This window comes from Anolis carolinensis, chromosome 5 (assembly GCF_035594765.1).
Source record: "Anolis carolinensis isolate JA03-04 chromosome 5, rAnoCar3.1.pri, whole genome shotgun sequence".
NCBI classification, from domain to species: domain Eukaryota; kingdom Metazoa; phylum Chordata; class Lepidosauria; order Squamata; family Dactyloidae; genus Anolis; species Anolis carolinensis.
The window spans coordinates 5285845-5303354 of NC_085845.1; the positions used below are offsets into that span (position 1 = coordinate 5285845).

The 17510-nt window shown below is 42.1% G+C and overlaps 1 protein-coding gene across 1 annotated transcript in view; it reads right to left on the minus strand.

Annotated features, from left to right (window-relative positions):
- fbxo41 (F-box protein 41) overlaps positions 1 to 17510 on the minus strand; it is a 115052-nt gene that overhangs the window by 16488 nt on the left and 81054 nt on the right. The window contains exons 9-12 of the mRNA XM_062981493.1: positions 13479 to 13574; positions 10469 to 10587; positions 6908 to 7066; positions 1437 to 1552 (exon numbers count right to left, since the gene is read on the minus strand). Of these exons, the coding sequence (XP_062837563.1) occupies positions 1437 to 1552; positions 6908 to 7066; positions 10469 to 10587; positions 13479 to 13574 (490 nt within the window). The remainder of the gene's footprint in view (positions 1 to 1436; positions 1553 to 6907; positions 7067 to 10468; positions 10588 to 13478; positions 13575 to 17510) is intronic.

The following is a 17510-nucleotide window of genomic DNA, read 5'->3' on the forward strand; positions in this document are numbered from 1 at the left end:
CCCATAAACCACTGTTTGAAGAAAACAGCAGGGCAGAAAAATACTGGAAAACCTTTGAAATAATATGACACACAAATGCAGCAACTTGTGAAAAGTTTGAAAGTTTAAAAAGCATCTTCTCTGGATGGCCATCTGTTGGGATTGCTTTGATTATGTCTTTCTGCATGGCAGAAGGAGGTTGGACTGGGTGGTCCTTGAGGTATCTTCCAACCCTATGATTCTATGTAAAGAACTCCAAAAAGCAACCTTAATTTTGCCACTACATTTCGGAGACACTGTCTGTAATGAGACTTGAGCATTCACTGATTTAGATATCCAGGACCTCATGTCAATGATTGGATTTATGAATTTGATCAGTGGTTCTCAACCTGTGGGTCCCCAGATGTTTTGGGCTTCAACTCCTAGAAATCCTAACAACTGGTAAACTGGCTGGGATTTCTGGGAGTTGTAGGTCAAAAACATCTGGGGACAAACAGGTTGAGAACTGCTGAATTAGATGATGATGATGTTTAGAAGCAGAAGTGTAATTATAAAATATTATCTCATAGAAATAGGATAATAGCGATTACAAATCAACAAATGAAGAGTGTGAGGTTCATAATATAGTAGTTGTTTCAGTGGTTGTTTAATAGGTATATATTAATGTTGGTAGCTGCTAGCTTAGTATGTTTGTATGATGATGATGATGATGATGATGATGATATTATTATTATTATTATTATATGCACTTTCATTGACTCAGTTCATGTGTATGTTTCCCGCCCCTTGATCATAGGCTGTCACTGCGATTGTTTTTTAACTGAAATTGCTGTGTTTTATCTATGATGTATTTTTGTTATATTTTATTGTATGTCATTTTGTATTTGTATTTGTACTCTTTGGAAACCGCCCTGAGTCCTTCAGGGAGATAGAGCGGTATATAAGTAAATAATAATAATAATAATAATAATAATAATAATAATAATAATAATAATAATAATAATAATGTTTGTCTTAGATTTAGTTTTGTAAGATGTAGTCGTTCTAGACGATTTGCTTTCTCAGTGTTATCTTTGTTTCTTCATCTCCTTTACTTCCTGGAACCAATTTATTTATTTACCTTATTTTTACCCTGCCTTTCTCTACCCCGGAAGGGACTCAAGGTGGCTTACATATGACAAAACATATTATAACAACAACAACAACAACAACAACAACAACAACAACAACAACAACAAACTTTATTTGTATTCCGCCCGATCTTCCCATATGGAACCAAACCCCAGTGGATAGATACAGAGGGTCCATTGCATATTGTCACCCCATCTAATGACAAATTCTACTCATGGATATTATGCAAACAGAGGTGGGTGGCATTTTTTGCAGAATGATTTTCAAGGGCCTTTTGATATGAAATTAACCTTCTCCTGTATGCACAGAGATCACAAGCTCATTACCTGAAGTTTGTTAACCATTTCCTCGAACATCTTCCTGGCCTCGGCACTATTTGGTTCCTTAAAGTAGTCAGCGATCCCGACTTGCACCACAATGGACTTCAGGTTCCGACAGACGCCTTGAAGGGAGAGAGAAAAACACCTTTTGCCTTACGTTCCAAGGAAAGGGCAAAGCTGGAAAACCATACTCACATTCCACACTGATGTGCCATCTACACTGCAGAATCTTTGCAACTTGACGCCACTTTGACTGTCATGCTCAATGCTGCAGAATCGTAAGAGTTGTAGTCTTACAAGGTCTGGTACCTTCTCCACCAAAAAGGGATGGTGCTTTACCAAACTGCAAATCCCAAGATTCCATTGTGCCATGGCTTGGGTCAACTAGTTGGATTTTATGGCCAAGCAGGGATTCGAACCTTGGTCTCCAGAGTCATAGTCAAACCATTATGCCACACCAGCTCTCCTTAATGATATCTACAGGCCTAAATTGCATTATGAATGTGGAGTACTTTTATTGAGTACTAACTTGGGGACTCAGTGGTGCCCGGGTTATTAGAAGAAGGCATTGTTTGTTTTGAGATGTTAGGTAATATTGCTGTTTGGTCCAGATCCATCGTTGGCTGGATAAGGGTGAACTACAGCTCCCAGATTCCCAGGGCAATCACTCCCAAACCCTGCCAGTATTTACCGTTGGCCATGCTGGGTCTGTGTGTCAAATCTAGTCCAGATCCGTTATCGGGTTCAGGGCTCTCTGGATAAGGCTGAGCTACAAGTCCCAGATCCGAGGTCAATCACCCCCAAACCAGGCCTGTATGCACAGTTGGCCATGCTGGGTCTGTGTGTCAAATCTAGTCTAGATCCGTTATCGGGTTCAGGGCTCTCTGGATAAGGCTGAGCTACAAGTCCCAGATCCGAGGTCAATCACCCCCAAACCAGGCCTGTATGCACAGTTGGCCATGCTGGGTCTGTGTGCCAAGTTTGGTCCAGATCTCAGGTCAGCTGGGTACAGTGCTTTGTGGATGCAGGTGAACTATAATTCCTAAAGGCAAGATCCACTCCCACTAGCCCCTGCAGTATGTCCAGTTAGTCATGGGGATTCTCTGTGCCAAGTTTGGTCCCAATCCATTGTCAGTGGGGGTCACAGCATCAGTGAAGGTACTGCAAGTCCCATTATCCGTGGCAAGTGTGGTCCAGATCCATTGTTAGTTGGGTTAAGAGTGCTGTCTGGATGTAGGTCAAGTACAACTCTTGCAAATCATGGTGAATTCTCCCCAAACCTCTTGTTCAGTTGCTGATCAATTCTTCTGTCAACTGTGTGCCATAGGAAAGGGTAGGAAAGGGTTAAGGGAGAAGCAGTGAGCGGGATCATGCAAATTAAGGAACCCTGGGGTGTCCATTCTGGAGGAGAAACAGAACACCTAGGAGGAAATTGTCCCGCATGAAAGCCTTCATTTGGGTGGGGGGCAGGATGGTGATTGTGGAGGACACGAGAAGGGGTTTTGCTGCATGTTCATGGTGCTCACTATAACCTGCAATGTCAGATAAGGGAGTGACTTAGTGGCCCCACAGCACTGGGAACTATAGCCTGTTTGTGGAGGCCGGAGGCAGTCTGTGTGAGTGGACACCTGTGCCACATACACACATATGGATTTTCACTTTTATTATGTGTATAGATTGTCCAGTGGCCATATCCAGATGATAGGGACGGAAGACACACCAATGCACATTGGGCAGGACATATCTATATATATAAAAGAGTGATGGCATCACGGCAGCGGACAAAACAACAAAAGTAAACACCCCACAACCTTGAAAATTGACAGCACAAGCCCTCATCCATGCCTCTAGGTTGATACAACAAAAAGAAAAGAAAAATAAAGTCCTAATTAGAGGGAGAGGAATAATTGTTTTTATCCAATTTCTGCCGGTTAGAAGGCTAAGCTCCACTCACTTGGTCTCCTAGCAACCCACTCAGCCCAGGGAACCCTTTACCTTAACTACCACCAATTCCTCAATACTTTATTTCCCATACCACCATACTTCGCCACAGCAACGCGTGGCCGGGCACAGCTAGTATGCTCTATATTGGGCTTCTGCTCATTCCATAAAAGGCTTGAGGCATCATTGCACAGCATAGAAAAGCTCAATATGGATTCCATACAAAGATGCATTGCAATGGTTCAATGCCATGGTGTGCCACTGATGTGCATTAGCCATGGTTGATTTATGTTGTGCTACGAGGCACAGATGCAGATCCTCAGTGAAGTGCAATTGTGCAAATAGGTGCCATCTACATACATTTAGCAGTCATCCAGACGTATTGTGCAATATAAGGTCTGAGTAAGGCAAGTAAACCCATTGGTGGTCATTTGTCCTGCATTGTGGTGATGTGGCATCTCAAGCCTAAAGTCCTAATATTTTGACTTTGTGAGCCTTGATTCCCCTTCTGATCAGTCTATATGGGAATGCTCCATCAATGTGCAGTGCAAGATGAGGCCACAAATGACGTGTTGAGAAGTAATAGTCTGCAGATAATGGGACACTTCTGCTGATTTTAATCGTAATCATGTTTGTTTTTTGGCAGAGAGAAATGCTTGTTCAGTTGCATGAGACTATATTTGCCTATATTCCCTCCCTAATGCTTCCTGGCCTTTTTCATTTTAATCCTTAGTGGCTGCAAAATTTAAATGAGTTGATGAATCAACAAAGCAGATCAATTAGCAGATCCACAGATTAGCAGATTTCATCAGCGGGGGCGAGAGTTAAGGGCACCTCGGCTTCAATTAAAAGAGAGGGCCAAGTTTGGCTCCGGCCCTTCATTACAAAAGCGACACAGATCGGCTTCTGTTGATGGCAGTGGTATTTTCTAACCACGGGGAGTAAACACTTCGCATTCCCTTATCTCAGCCTCCCTAAAGTTTATTGAGGTTTGGATAGCAACTCCATCGAAATTTAATTTACTTAATTATTTTGGGAAGAGGAATGAACTAAACGGGAGCAAAGAGCAAAAGCATGGGAACATACCCCCCGCCCAATCTGGATTGGGTTCCCAGCGGGAACCAAAAGTTAAGGTTATTATCTGTGTGGGGATTTGTAAAAGGCACCATGATGTAATGGGTTAACTGGAAAGACATGTGTCAGCAGCTGATTGGCTAAGCATGCCAGGAGCTAGCAATCTGATTGGCTACTGGGTTGTTGTATGTCTTTCGGGCTGTGTGGCCATGTTCCAGAAGTATTGTCTCCTGACGTTTCACCCACATCTATGGCAGGCATCCTCAGAGGTTGTGAGGCATGGAGAAACTAAGTACGGAAAGGAAAGAATGGCTACTGTCTCTGACTTGCTGCTGAGGGAAACGGTTTGAGAAGGCATTTTTATCTCGGACAGTGAAAAAGAGCGCTGACTGAAAACAGCCCGGAAGTTAATGGCTGCCGACTCTCCAAAGCCATAGATGCCATAGATGTGGGCGAAACGTCAGGAGAGAATACTTCTGGAATATGGCCATATGGCCCGAAAAACATACAACAACCCTCTCCAAAGCCTTGTCATTTCTGAGGCAATGAGGCATATTTAAAAACTATTTAAAAGGACTTATTCCCTCTATTCTCAGAGAGACTACTGTATATATTGTTGCTCTGTTTGATCTCTTGAAGCAAAGTAAAGTTTCTGTTACTTGTTACACAAAGCTGAGTGACACGTTATTACACTGAAGGATATATTTAGGTTCAGAAGCAGTGGTAAATCTTCTATTTAATTACATCTGCAATACACAACAATCTGTACCACAAGTCCCAATCCAGATATTGTTTTCTGCTGCTCCAGAGACTGGGACACAATGGAGTCATGAGTCAAATAGCAGGAAAAGAGGCTCCATCTAAACATTAAGAAGAGCTTCCTAATGGAAAGAGCTGTTCAATAGTAGAGTCTCTTTCTCTGGAGTTTTGTAAAGCAAGGCTGGATGGTCATCTGTCAGGAGGGCTTGTATGGTATATTCCTGCCTGGCAGAAGGAGGTTGGACTGGATGGCCTTTGGGGATCCCTTCCAATTCAATTCTTTGAACAAACTCTAACTATGCTTTTAGAGATGGAACCATCCACAGAAGAACTTCAAAAGATCTTGGTTGAGAGTCAGAAGACTTCAGACTCATAAGTGAGGGAAATCACGTGCATTTGGGATCTTAATCTGGGATGTTTGAATGTTTGATTTCAACAACACTTTGTCATGCAGTGGAACTAAAACTAAAACAAATATAGGCAACAATCTTGGTTTTCTGCTGCTCTAGAGGCTAAAATGGAACAACAGATTCAAGCTCCAAGAAAAGAGATTGGACTTAAACATTACGAAGAACTTTCTGGCAGAAAGAGTTGTTGGATAGAGAAGAATGCTGCCTCAGGTTTTGAGACTGGATGGCCATCTGTTGGGAGGGCTTGGATTGTGTCCTCTTGTCTGGCACAGTGGGTTTGCACTGGATGGCCCTGGGAGCCTCTTCCAACTTTATGATTCTAAACCTACAGAGAACCTATATTAAGTTTGTGATTGGATACAACTCTTGGAGCTATAAGCTAAAGTTGGATGGCCTTCTGTTGGGAGGGCTTGGATTGTGTTTTCCTACCTGACAGAAAGGATTAGCACTGGATGGCCCTGGGGGCTTCTTCTAACTGTATAATTCTATGATTCTAAAACTAAAGCGACTCTATATTTAGTTTATGGTCTGCTTATGACTCTTAGAGCCATAAGCTGAGGCTGCATGGCCATCTGTTGGGAGGGCTTGGATTGTGTCCTCCTATATGACAGAAAGGGTTAGCACTAGCTCTTCCAACTTTGTGATTCTATGATTCTAAACTTAAAGTGACTCTATATCTAGTCTGTGGTCTGCTATGACTCTTAGAGGTATAAGCTGAGGATGCATGGCCATCTGTTGGGAGGGTTTAGATTGTGCCTTCCTGCCTGGCACAATGGGGCTGAACTGGATGGCCCTAAAGCGACTCTATATTTAGTTTATGGTCTGCTTATGACTCTTAGAGCTATAAGCCGAGGCTGGATGGCCCTCTGTTGGGAGGGCTTGGATTGTGTTTTCCTTTCTGGCAGAAAGGATTAGCACTGGATGGTCCTGGGAGTCTCTTCTAACATTATAATTCTATGATTCTAAACCTAAAGCAACTCTATATTTAGTTTATGGTCTGCTTATTATTCTTAGAGCTATAAGCTGAGGCTGAATGGCCATCTGTTGGGAGGGCTTAGATTGTGTCTTCTTGCCTGGCACAATGGGGCTGAACTGGATGGCCCTTAAGCGACTCTATATTTAGGTTATAGTCTGCTTATGACTCTTAGTGCTATAAGCTGAGTCTGCATGGCCATCTGTTGAGAGGGTTTGGATTGTGTCTTCCTGCCTGGCACAATGGGGTTGTGGGTCCCTTCCAACTCTATGAGCCAACGAGACCACATTGGTGACCCTTTGTGGCGGGTGTCCACTCACTGTTGAAGTGCAGCAGGGCCTTGGGGGTGACCGGGGTGGAGGTCAGGACCAGCATCTCCAGGCCCTTCAGGCCTTCCCGGCAGACCTCGGCCGCCACCTCCTGGTTGACCTCCGTCACGTGGTCCAGCTCCAGCACCTGGAGGCGCATGCAGTTGCGGGCTGCGGAGAAGAAGCAGACACATGAGAGACCCTTCGGACGCCGCCATGCGCCTTGCCATTTATTTATTTCTATACCCTATATCAGGCATGGTCAAACTTGGGCCCTCCGGGTGTTTTGGACTGCTGCTTCATCATCCACTTGTGACACCAAGTCCTTGATGGAATACTTCCTCATCCCTTTCCACATTCTGCTAGAAGTTTTTATGTTGTCATAAATTAGTTAAATTTGCCACCCTGCATTTTGCCTCCCTGCATAAAGCTTTTAATTACTCTGATTTTATCTGCTTGGATTTTAATTGTATTGTCCATTATTTTATTTTGTGTATTGTTGGAATGTTTTAAGTTTTTGTCAAATATGTTGTGTTGTTGTTTCAGGCTTGTCCCTGTTGTGAGCCGCCCCGAGTCCCTTCGGGGAGATGGGGCGGGATATAAAAATAAAGTTTATTATAAAGCAGACCCTAAATTTTCCTACTTGACAGATGTAGCTGTCTTTCAGATTGCTTAGGTCAACAGCAAGCTAGGCTATTAAATGGTCGGGAGCTCAATCTGACCTGGGCTTCAAACTCATGACCTCTCGGTCAGTAGTGATTTATTGCAGCTGGCTACTAACCAGCTGCACCACAGCCCGGCCTTTGAGCCATAGTGGTTAAAATGGTGTCAAACTGTATTCTATAGTGTAGATGTACCCTATGGCTAGAGCTACATGGCTATATTATTATTATTATTATTATTATTATTATTATTATTATTGACACAAAGACATAGTATGGCACAAACGAGAAATATATGCTGGATTTTGTACCACAAAATCACAAGTCGAACACTTCCCAGGTGTTTAGGACTGTGTGATTATTATTATTATTATTATTATTATTATTATTATTATTATTATTATTATTATTATTATTATTATGTTCTCTCTACAAGGAGAATCAAAGCACCATACATTAAAAGATTTCCAGTACAATGTAAAAAGCATTTCAATAGAATTTAAAAAATTCGATCTGCATGATATGGTACATTGTAGACCCATATAGTGCCGTTCAATGCAGCTCAAACTTCTTTATGTGGGCTGTTGCGCAGCTGGTTAGTAGCCAGATGCAATAAATCACTACTGACCCATGGGTTCGAAGCCAGCCCGGGTCGGAGTGAACTCCTGACCATTAATAGTCTAGCTTGCTGTTGACCTATGCAGCCCGAAAGACAGTTGCATCTGTCAAGTAGGAAACTTAGGTACCACTTTATGTGGGGAGGCTAATTTAACTAATTTACAACACCATAAAACTTTCCAGCAGTGTGTGGAAGAATGAGGAAGTACTCCATCAAGGACTCGGTGTCACAAGTGGACGGTGAAGTGGCAGGAATTGAGCATACCCTCATGAAGCCGGAAGCTGGAAATGTTAAATTGCCTCTGTGTCTGTCTATATATGTCGTATGTCTAATGGCATTGAATGTTTGCTATGTATATGGGCAATGTGATCCGCCCTGAGTCCCCTTCAGGGTGAGAAAGAAGGGCAGAATATAAATACTGTAAATAAATAATTATGTGGGCTACACTGACCATATAATGAATGCAGTGAGAACGAACTGCATTACTGTATATACACTCATATAATGCCGATCTATGCAGCTCAAACTACTTTAGATGGGTCTACTACACTGACCATATTATGCAGTTAAAACCGCATTAGATGGCATGAGGGATGCAGGCTAAGTCAAAGAGCAATGGATTCAAACTGGAAGAAAAAAAAAAGCATCCACCTAAACATACGAGGGTTGAATGAAAAGTAATGCCTCCACCTTCGTAACTCCTCAACAGATGGCAGTCCTGGTCTTCAGCAGGTATTGGCTTGTTCAGTGGACTCTCGTCTACAGTTACGTTTGGAGGGAAGCCTTAGCATTGAACGGTTGTGTTGTTAAAGTGCAAAGTATGGAACCCTATGTAGACGGTCAGTCAATGCGACTTAAGCAACGTGCAGTCATTGAATTCTTGACAGCAGAAGGTGTCACCCCAAAGGAGAAAGGCATCACCTTCATTCTCGTAACGTGAAGGAGTTCCTGGCAAATTTCAAGTCTGTGCGCTTTCATTTCAGCCGTCAGCATCCTGGGTACCCATTGTGCACAGATCTTCCGATAGCCAAGCAAAGCAATAATGTGACCCAAACATTCTTGTGAAATGCCGATTAGGCTTGAAATTTCTCTCTGAGTGATATGACGATCATCCTGAATCAGTTTGTCAACCTTTTGCTTGTGAAACTTGGTAGTTGTTGTCATGGGACGTCCAACTCTTTGTTTGTCACGCAAGTCAGATGTTCCCACCTCAAAATCTTTAAACTTACTCGCCCAACAACGCAGAGTATTCACATCAACACAATCCCCATAAACAGCTTGCATTCTCTGATGAATCTCCGTTGCTGTCAAGATTTCAATGACTACACGTGGCTTAAGTTGCATTGACCGACCGTCTGCGCAGGGTTCCATACTTTGCACTTTAACAACACAACCGTTCAATGCTAAGGCTTCCCCGTCTGCGCAGGGTTCCATACTTTGCACTTGAACAACACAACCGTTCAATGCTAAGGCTTCCCCGTCTGCGCAGGGTTCCATACTTTGCACTTGAACAACACAACCGTTCAATGCTAAGGCTTCCCGTCAAATGGAACTAACTGTAGAGGAGAGTCTACTGAACAAGCCAGGACCTGCTGCAGACCAGGACTGCCATCCATTGAGGAGTTATGAAGGTGGAGGCATTACTTTTCATTCAACCCTCATACTTTTAGGTTTTTTTTCGTGTCAGGAGCAACCGGAGGTGCTTCTGGAGTGAGAGAATTGGCCGTCTGCAAGGACGTTGCCCAGGGGACGCCCAGATGTTTTGATGTTTTACCATCCCTGTGGGAGGCTTCTCTCATGTCCCCGCATGGAGCTGGAGCTGATAGAGGGAGCCCATCCGCGCTCTCCCCAGGTGGGATTCGAACCTGGCAGCCTTCAGGTCAGCAACCCAACCTTCAAGTCACAAGGCTTTTATCCCCTAGGCCACCGAAGGCTCCATACTTTTAGGTGGGTCTGCTACACTGACCATATTATGCAGTTAAAACTTCATTAGATGGCAGGAGGGACCCAGGCTAAGTCAAAGAGCAATGGGTTCAAATTGAAAGAAAAAAGCATCCACTTAAAGATATAAAAAACTTTGTCAGCGCCATGCATTGCTTTGGAGAATGGTGTCCACTCCTCCTTTGGATCTTGGATAGCCAAGTCTTGGGAATGCTTTCTTTGTGCATTTCGACGTGGCAGGACCCTTTCCTGAGCAATACAGCTCAGCACAATCTTGTTTCCAGCATAGAGATATTCTGCTTTCACTGAGGACCCCCAAAAGCCACTCCGCGCCCCCCAAACCCGACTCACCCAGCGATGCCAGGCCCTGCATGCCGCAGCCGGCCCCTCCGACCCCGAGGGCCCGTAAATGCGGCCAACACCGTCCGATCATCTGCAGGCACCGGTTGCTGAAGCGCGTTGGTTGCTGGCTGGAAGAGAGCGTTGGCATTTCATTTTTGCAAAGGAAATGAGAGCAAGCGGATCAAAGCGTGGTTTGCATAATGCCATTAGCAGGCAGACATTAGGGAACGAGTGTGTCATCTCTCCCGGCTTAGGGGAGGGAGTCGTGGGCAGCCGGAGCCAAAATAGATGTAATTGAACTCTAATTCTATTTCCAAGCCCCCACCTCACCCACCCCGAATCGGGAATTAATGTATTTTCTTCCCCTTTCATCCCATTTATTGGAGTGCAGAGGATATTAGGATAGGAATACTTTTCAACTTCGGTATCTATGGGGTTTCTTTCCAGGACCCCAGGTGGGTACCAACATCTGTGAATGTTGAAGTGCCTTTATTATTGTTGTTATTGTTATTATTACACAGCTAATCCATGGATGCTGAAGACCTGTTGCTGTTCTTCTTCTTATTATTATTACGCAGCTAATACATGGATGCTAAAGACCTGTTGTTGTTGTTGTTGTTGTTATTATTATACAGCTAATACATGGATGCTAAAGACCTGTTGTTGTTGTTGTTATTATTATACAGCTAATACATGGATGCTAAAGACCTGTTGTTGTTGTTGTTGTTGTTGTTATTATTATACAGCTAATACATGGATGCTAAAGACCTGTTGTTGTTGTTGTTGTTATTATTATTATACAGCTAATACATGGATGCTAAAGACCTGTTGTTGTTGTTATTATTATTATACAGCTAATACATGGATGCTAAAGACCTGTTGTTGTTGTTGTTATTATTATACAGCTAATACATGGATGCTAAAGACCTGTTGTTGTTGTTATTATTATTATACAGCTACTACATGGATGCTAAAGACCTGTTGTTGTTGTTATTATTATTATACAGCTAATACATGGATGCTAAAGACCTGTTGTTGTTGTTATTATTATTATTATACAGCTAATACATGGATGCTAAAGACCTGTTGTTGTTGTTGTTATTATTATTATACAGCTAATACATGGATGCTAAAGACCTGTTGTTGTTGTTATTATTATTATTATACAGCTAATACATGGATGCTAAAGACCTGGTGAGTTTGTTGTTGTTGTTGTTATTATTATTATACAGCTAATACATGGATGCTAAAGACCTGTTGTTGTTGTTATTATTATACAGCTAATAAATGGATGCTAAAGACCTGTTGTTGTTGTTGTTGTTATTGTTGTTGTGGTTTATTATTATGCAGCTAATACATGAATGCTAAAGACCTGTTGAGTTTGTTGTTGTTGTTGTTGTTGTTATTATTATTATTATTATTATTATTATTATTATTATTATGCAGCTTATCCAAGGATACTGAAGACCTGTATTATTATTATTATTATTATTATTATTATTATTATTATTATTATTATTATTATTATGCGGCTTATCCAAGGATGCTAAAAACCTGTTGTTGTTGCTGCTGTTGTTGTTGTTGTTATTGTTGTTGTTGTTGTTATTATTATTATTATTATTAAGCTAATCCATGGATGCTGAAGACCTGCTGCTGTTATTATTATTATTATTATTATTATTATTATTATTATTATTATTATTATTATGCTAACAAAACTAAAACCAATGGAATAATAAAATGAAGTCCCTTATAAAAATGGCAAAATCAATGATTATTTTTTTTTGCGGGGGGGGGGGAGGGATTTTAAAAAAACCATTCTCAAGTGTCAGATGGTTGAATGAATGGATGCAGAATCCATCACTACTGAGGGTCTATGAGCTCATTTCTAGTTTGGATACTATTACTCATTTATGAATTCAATTACCCACAGTTTGAAATATTTTATTTTTTTTAAATCTCAAAAGCAAACCTTGACTTTTGCCCTTTTATGGTGTCCATGTATGTAACGGGGCTCGAGCACCCATCAATTTTGGTATCCACTATATCCTGGGACCAAACCCTAGCAAATACTAAGGACCCACTTAGTGTTGTGGGTCAGTCTGATAATGAAGGGGGATTTGGGTTTATGCAGGCTGACCATGGAAATGCTGATGAGGGAAATGTTGAAGGCTCTGAATTTTTAGAGACGCCTCAGACTAGCAGTGAAGCAGAAGCCTGTGACAAACAGACTAGTAGTGAAGCAGAAGCCAGTGATAAGGGTGACCTTTCACAGGATTCAGAACATCAACAGAGTTCAGAACATCAAGAAGTCCCAGGTGTGTCTGGCAGCGAGTCAGAGGAGTCTTCCTTAGATAGGGATACAAGGTTAAGGTTAAAAGTTCATCGTCCCAGATGTTCTCTTAGGATAGCTGGTAAATGTGTGGGAACCCAAGGACAAAGGAATGCTTTCTTGGCCTGTAAGCATGGTTAAATAAGGGAGAAACAGGGAAAGATTTTAGATGAAGCAACGTTGGTTTTGGAAGCAGAGTTCCTGTCTTATCTATGCTCTTTGAAAAGTAATGCTTTTCTTCATGCCTGGATCTTGTATTTTTGATGGTGTTTAGCAGTTCATGCTGCCTTGTTTTCAGGATTGATTTGTTATAGTAGAGACTTTGAACTATATTCCACAGACTGCCTTTGCATTGGATTATTGCCTTCTACTGATTGCCTTTGCATTTGGATTATTGCTTTCTACTGACTGCATTTACATTTGGATTATTGCTTTCTACTGACTGCATTTACATTTGAATTACTGCTTTTTTACTGCTCTTTATTCAGACTTTGCTATCTTTTATCAATGAACTATTTAACCCAATTCTGCTGTGGAGGTATGTGTGTAAAGAGCAAGGTGAACCAGCACTGAGGTACAACACTTAGCCCATCTCCAAACTCCCTTGTTATTGTCCGAATGCAATCCCTGATTTCTGACTGGGGCAAAAAGGGGAACCAATGTGAATGCATGCGCTGGCCTTCTTACCAAGGATGTAGCGGTGCCACCTGCAAGGAAATGATGTCCCGGCAACCGGCTCCCAAGGCCCAGATGACTTCGTGGCCCACGGGGTCCGTGGAACTCCTGAAACAGGGGGAAGAGGGTGTGGATTAGCTTTACATTGGAGTGGCAAAACAGCATCTCAAGTTTTGGAACACAGAATGACTTTTGCACTGGAGGCCTTGCATGTCCAGAACTTTGATAGGATGTGGGATGCTTTAAGAAGAAGACACGAGCAGATCCAAACTCCACGGAAAGGGATTTTAACTAAACCTTAGGAAGAACTTCCTGATGGCAAGAGCTGTGGGATCTCCTTTTCTGGAGGATTTTAACCAGAGTCTGGATGGACATTTGTTGGGAGGGGTTGGGTTGTGTCTTCTTGTATGGTGGAATGGAGTTGCATTGGATGGTACCTTGGGATCCCTTCATTGCTTCATTGTGTATTGCTTTTAGGATTCAGTCTCATTATCAGATAATGCATGTTTGGTATCACTTTAACCGCTTGACACTGGCATTTGTAGTTTGGAGAGTGTCTTTGAATGCTGATAAGAGAGTTTCAGAGAGTGAACTAGAGCTCTCTAGAAGAAACTACATATCTCACCATACTACCAATGGTTATAAAACAACAATCAAAAGGTTGCAAAGCTATAGTGTAAACAAAGCTTGTAACAGATGGATTTGTGGGGATTTTTGGATTTTGTGGCAAGTTTGGACTTTGTAAACTCAGGCACCAAAACATCCCAAAATAGAGTCGTTGTTGTTTTTGGTAGTGGGGAGCAAAAGAGCCACAACCAAAGCAAGAATCAGCCATTGGCCCTTTGTAGTGAGTTGTGTTTCTGTTGCCAGACACTTGGATTTTAGGATCTTTGTTACCATTATGGTCAAAATTAGCAGCTTTCTAATTGCATGAATTACAGTAGAGTCTCACTTATCCAACATAAACGGGCCGGCAGAATGTTGGATAAGCGAATATGTTGGATAATAAGGAGGCATTAAGGAAAAGCCTATGAAACATCAAATTAGGTTATGATTTTACAAATGAAGCACCAAAACATCATGTTAGACAACAAATTTGGCAGAAAAAGTAGTTCAATACGCAGTAATGCTATGTAGTAATTACTGTATTTATGAATTTAGCACCAAAATATCACGATATATTGAAAACATTGACTACAAAAATGCGTTGGATAATCCAGAACGTTGGATAAGCGAGTGTTGGATAAGTGAGACTCTACTGTAATTGGTTTGCATTTTAGTAACCTTAGGTGCATCTACACTGAATCCTCAATGCAGCTTGGCTCCACTTTAACAGCCACGGCTCAATGCGATGAAATCCTGGGAGTTGTAGTTTGGTGAGGCACCAGAGAAGGCTAAAGACCTTGCAAAATTGCAACCCCCAGGATTCTGTTGGCAGTTAAAGCAGTTTCAAACTTCTTTAACTCTACAGTGCAAATGCACCCAACGAAAGCAGTAACACTATGCAACACGATTTTTGTTCCTGGGCTATACGTGGCATTTCCTAATTGGTTCTATCATAAAAACATGAGAAAAGTTTATTAAACTGCAAAAACTTTGCTTTTGCAGGAGGGACATCTTGCAGCACATTTTGCTATAGTTTTTCAATGATTATCTTATAGAGTCTCGACCAATTCAACCTAGTTTGTGACTGCCACAGAAACAAAGTTTCTGGAGTATAACAACTATTTTCAAAGTAAGTACTGCACAATTAAACAGAAAATAACACTTTCAAAAGAGGAACAAAACATTTTTCAAATTTTGTTGCACCAAAAGAACCCAAGGAGAGGTCAGCACTAAGGTGACTATATTACGTGATATAATAATAATAACAATAACAATAATTGGGCCGGGCTGTGGCGCAGCTGGCTAGTAACCAGCTGCAATAAATCACTACTGACCGAGAGGTCATGAGTTCAAAGCCCAGGTCGGGTTAAGCCCCCGACCATTAAATAGCCCGGCTTGCTGTTGACCTATGCAGCCCCAAAAGACAGTTGCATCTGTCAAGTAGGGAAATTTAGGTACGCTTTATGTGGGATGTTAATTTAACTAATTTACAACACCATAAAACTGCCAGCAAAACACGAGGAAAGGAATGAGGAAGTACAGCCACTACTGGACGGTGAAGCAACAGCTCCCCCAGTGGCCGGAATCGTGAAGCTGGAAAAATGTTAAATGCGTCTGTGTCTGTCTATACTGTATGTTGTTTGTCTGTTGGCATTGAATGTTTGCCATATATGTGTTCATTGTAATCCGCCCTGAGTCCCCTTTGGGGTGAGAAAGTAGGGCGGAATATAAATTCTGTAAATAAATAAATAAACCCTGAGTTCCAGATCGGGACCCATTCTGCACCTTTCCTTCAAAATAAACTCCTGTTTTTATTTCTTGATTGTCAAACAACCTAAAAATAAGCTGTGTCGCGTTATCTGGAACACTCATACATCTCCAAGGAAGATGGCTGCCAAGGCTCCCGGGTTTGTTTGGCGCGGTCTTAATTAAAACCTATGAGTCACGGTGACAGGTGAGAGGGCTGCCAAGCGGCTCAGGCAAACCTGATTATTCGGAACTGATGAGGAAGGAAGGAAGGAAAGGGGAGAAAGAAGGCATGCACTGAAGCAGAACGCGGGAAATACATTACTTTTTGGGAGTAGTTTAAGTCTCCCATTCTTGGATTCAATACAGCCATGGATCAGGATAGAAAAGGTAATGGCATCACTGACCTTGGTGTCTCTTGATATGGGAACTCAAGGCGTCACCCTATGGACTTGTTCACATATCAGATCATCCCATTATATTATAGATTTATATGTCACTAGCTTTGCCCGGCCATGCATTGCTGTGGCTTATGGGAATCTTTTGTTGGCCAGGTGGAATAGCAGTGAATAGCCTTGCAGCCTCAAAGCCTGGCCGTTTTCTGGAGTAGCTGGAGTTGCACCCTCAATCAAAGAGCCGCTGTGAAGCCTGGCTCCTTCCTTTGCAGGGGAATCCTTGTTTGGCCAGATTGAATTGCACTGAATAGTCTTTCAGCTTAAAAGCCTGGCCGCTTTCCACATAGGGCATCCTTGCTAGGCCAGGTTGTATGGGACGGAGTAGCCTCGTGGCTTCAAAGCCTGGGGGTTTTCCATCTAGGGGAAATCTTGGTTGGCCAGGTTGAAGAGCACTGAATAGGCTTGCTGCTTGCAAGCCTGGCTGCTTTCTACCTTGCGGAATTCTTGGTTGGCCAGTTTGAATAGCAATTAATAGTCTCAGTGTGGCAGGTATAATTGCTGCACTTAGCCACCTTGATTAGCATTTAATGGCCTTGCAGCTTCAAAGCCTGGCCGCTTCCTGCCTGGGGGAATCCTTTGTTGGGAAGTGTTAGCTGGTCCTGGTTGTTTCCTTCCTGGAATTCCCAATTTCCCTGCTTTCAGAGTGTTGCTCTTTATTTACTGTCCTGGTTTTAGGGATTATATTGTTCTGTATGATTATACCACAGTAATTATTTCATATTATATTTATAATCTTATCTGCTTAGAAGTGGATTATATGAGGCCCCTTCTACACAGCTGTATAAATTCCACACTGAACTGGATTATATGGCAGTGTGGACTCAAAATAATCCAGTTCAAAGCAGATAATATAAGATTATAAATGGGTAATATAGCTGTGTGAAAGGACCTTGAGTCTACACTGCCATATAATCCAGTTCAAATCAGATAATCTGTATTTTATAGGCTGTGTTGAAGAGGCCTAACTGCCCGTGCCCTGGGTGCCATTTTGGCTGAAGGAGTTGCTAGGAAACGAAAGGGGCGGGGCCTAAAGGCAGCAGAGCCTACCTTTCTAACAGGCAGATAGGGGGAGAAAGGCTCTTCCTCATTCTCTGTAATTTGGACTATTTTTCTAGGTTTTTTTTTAATTCAAAGACATATTTTGGGTGACTATGTCTTTTGTGGCCAAATTTGGTGTTACTTGGTTCAGTGGTTTTGTTGTTTACTCCATAGTAAAATGAACATTACATTTACATAT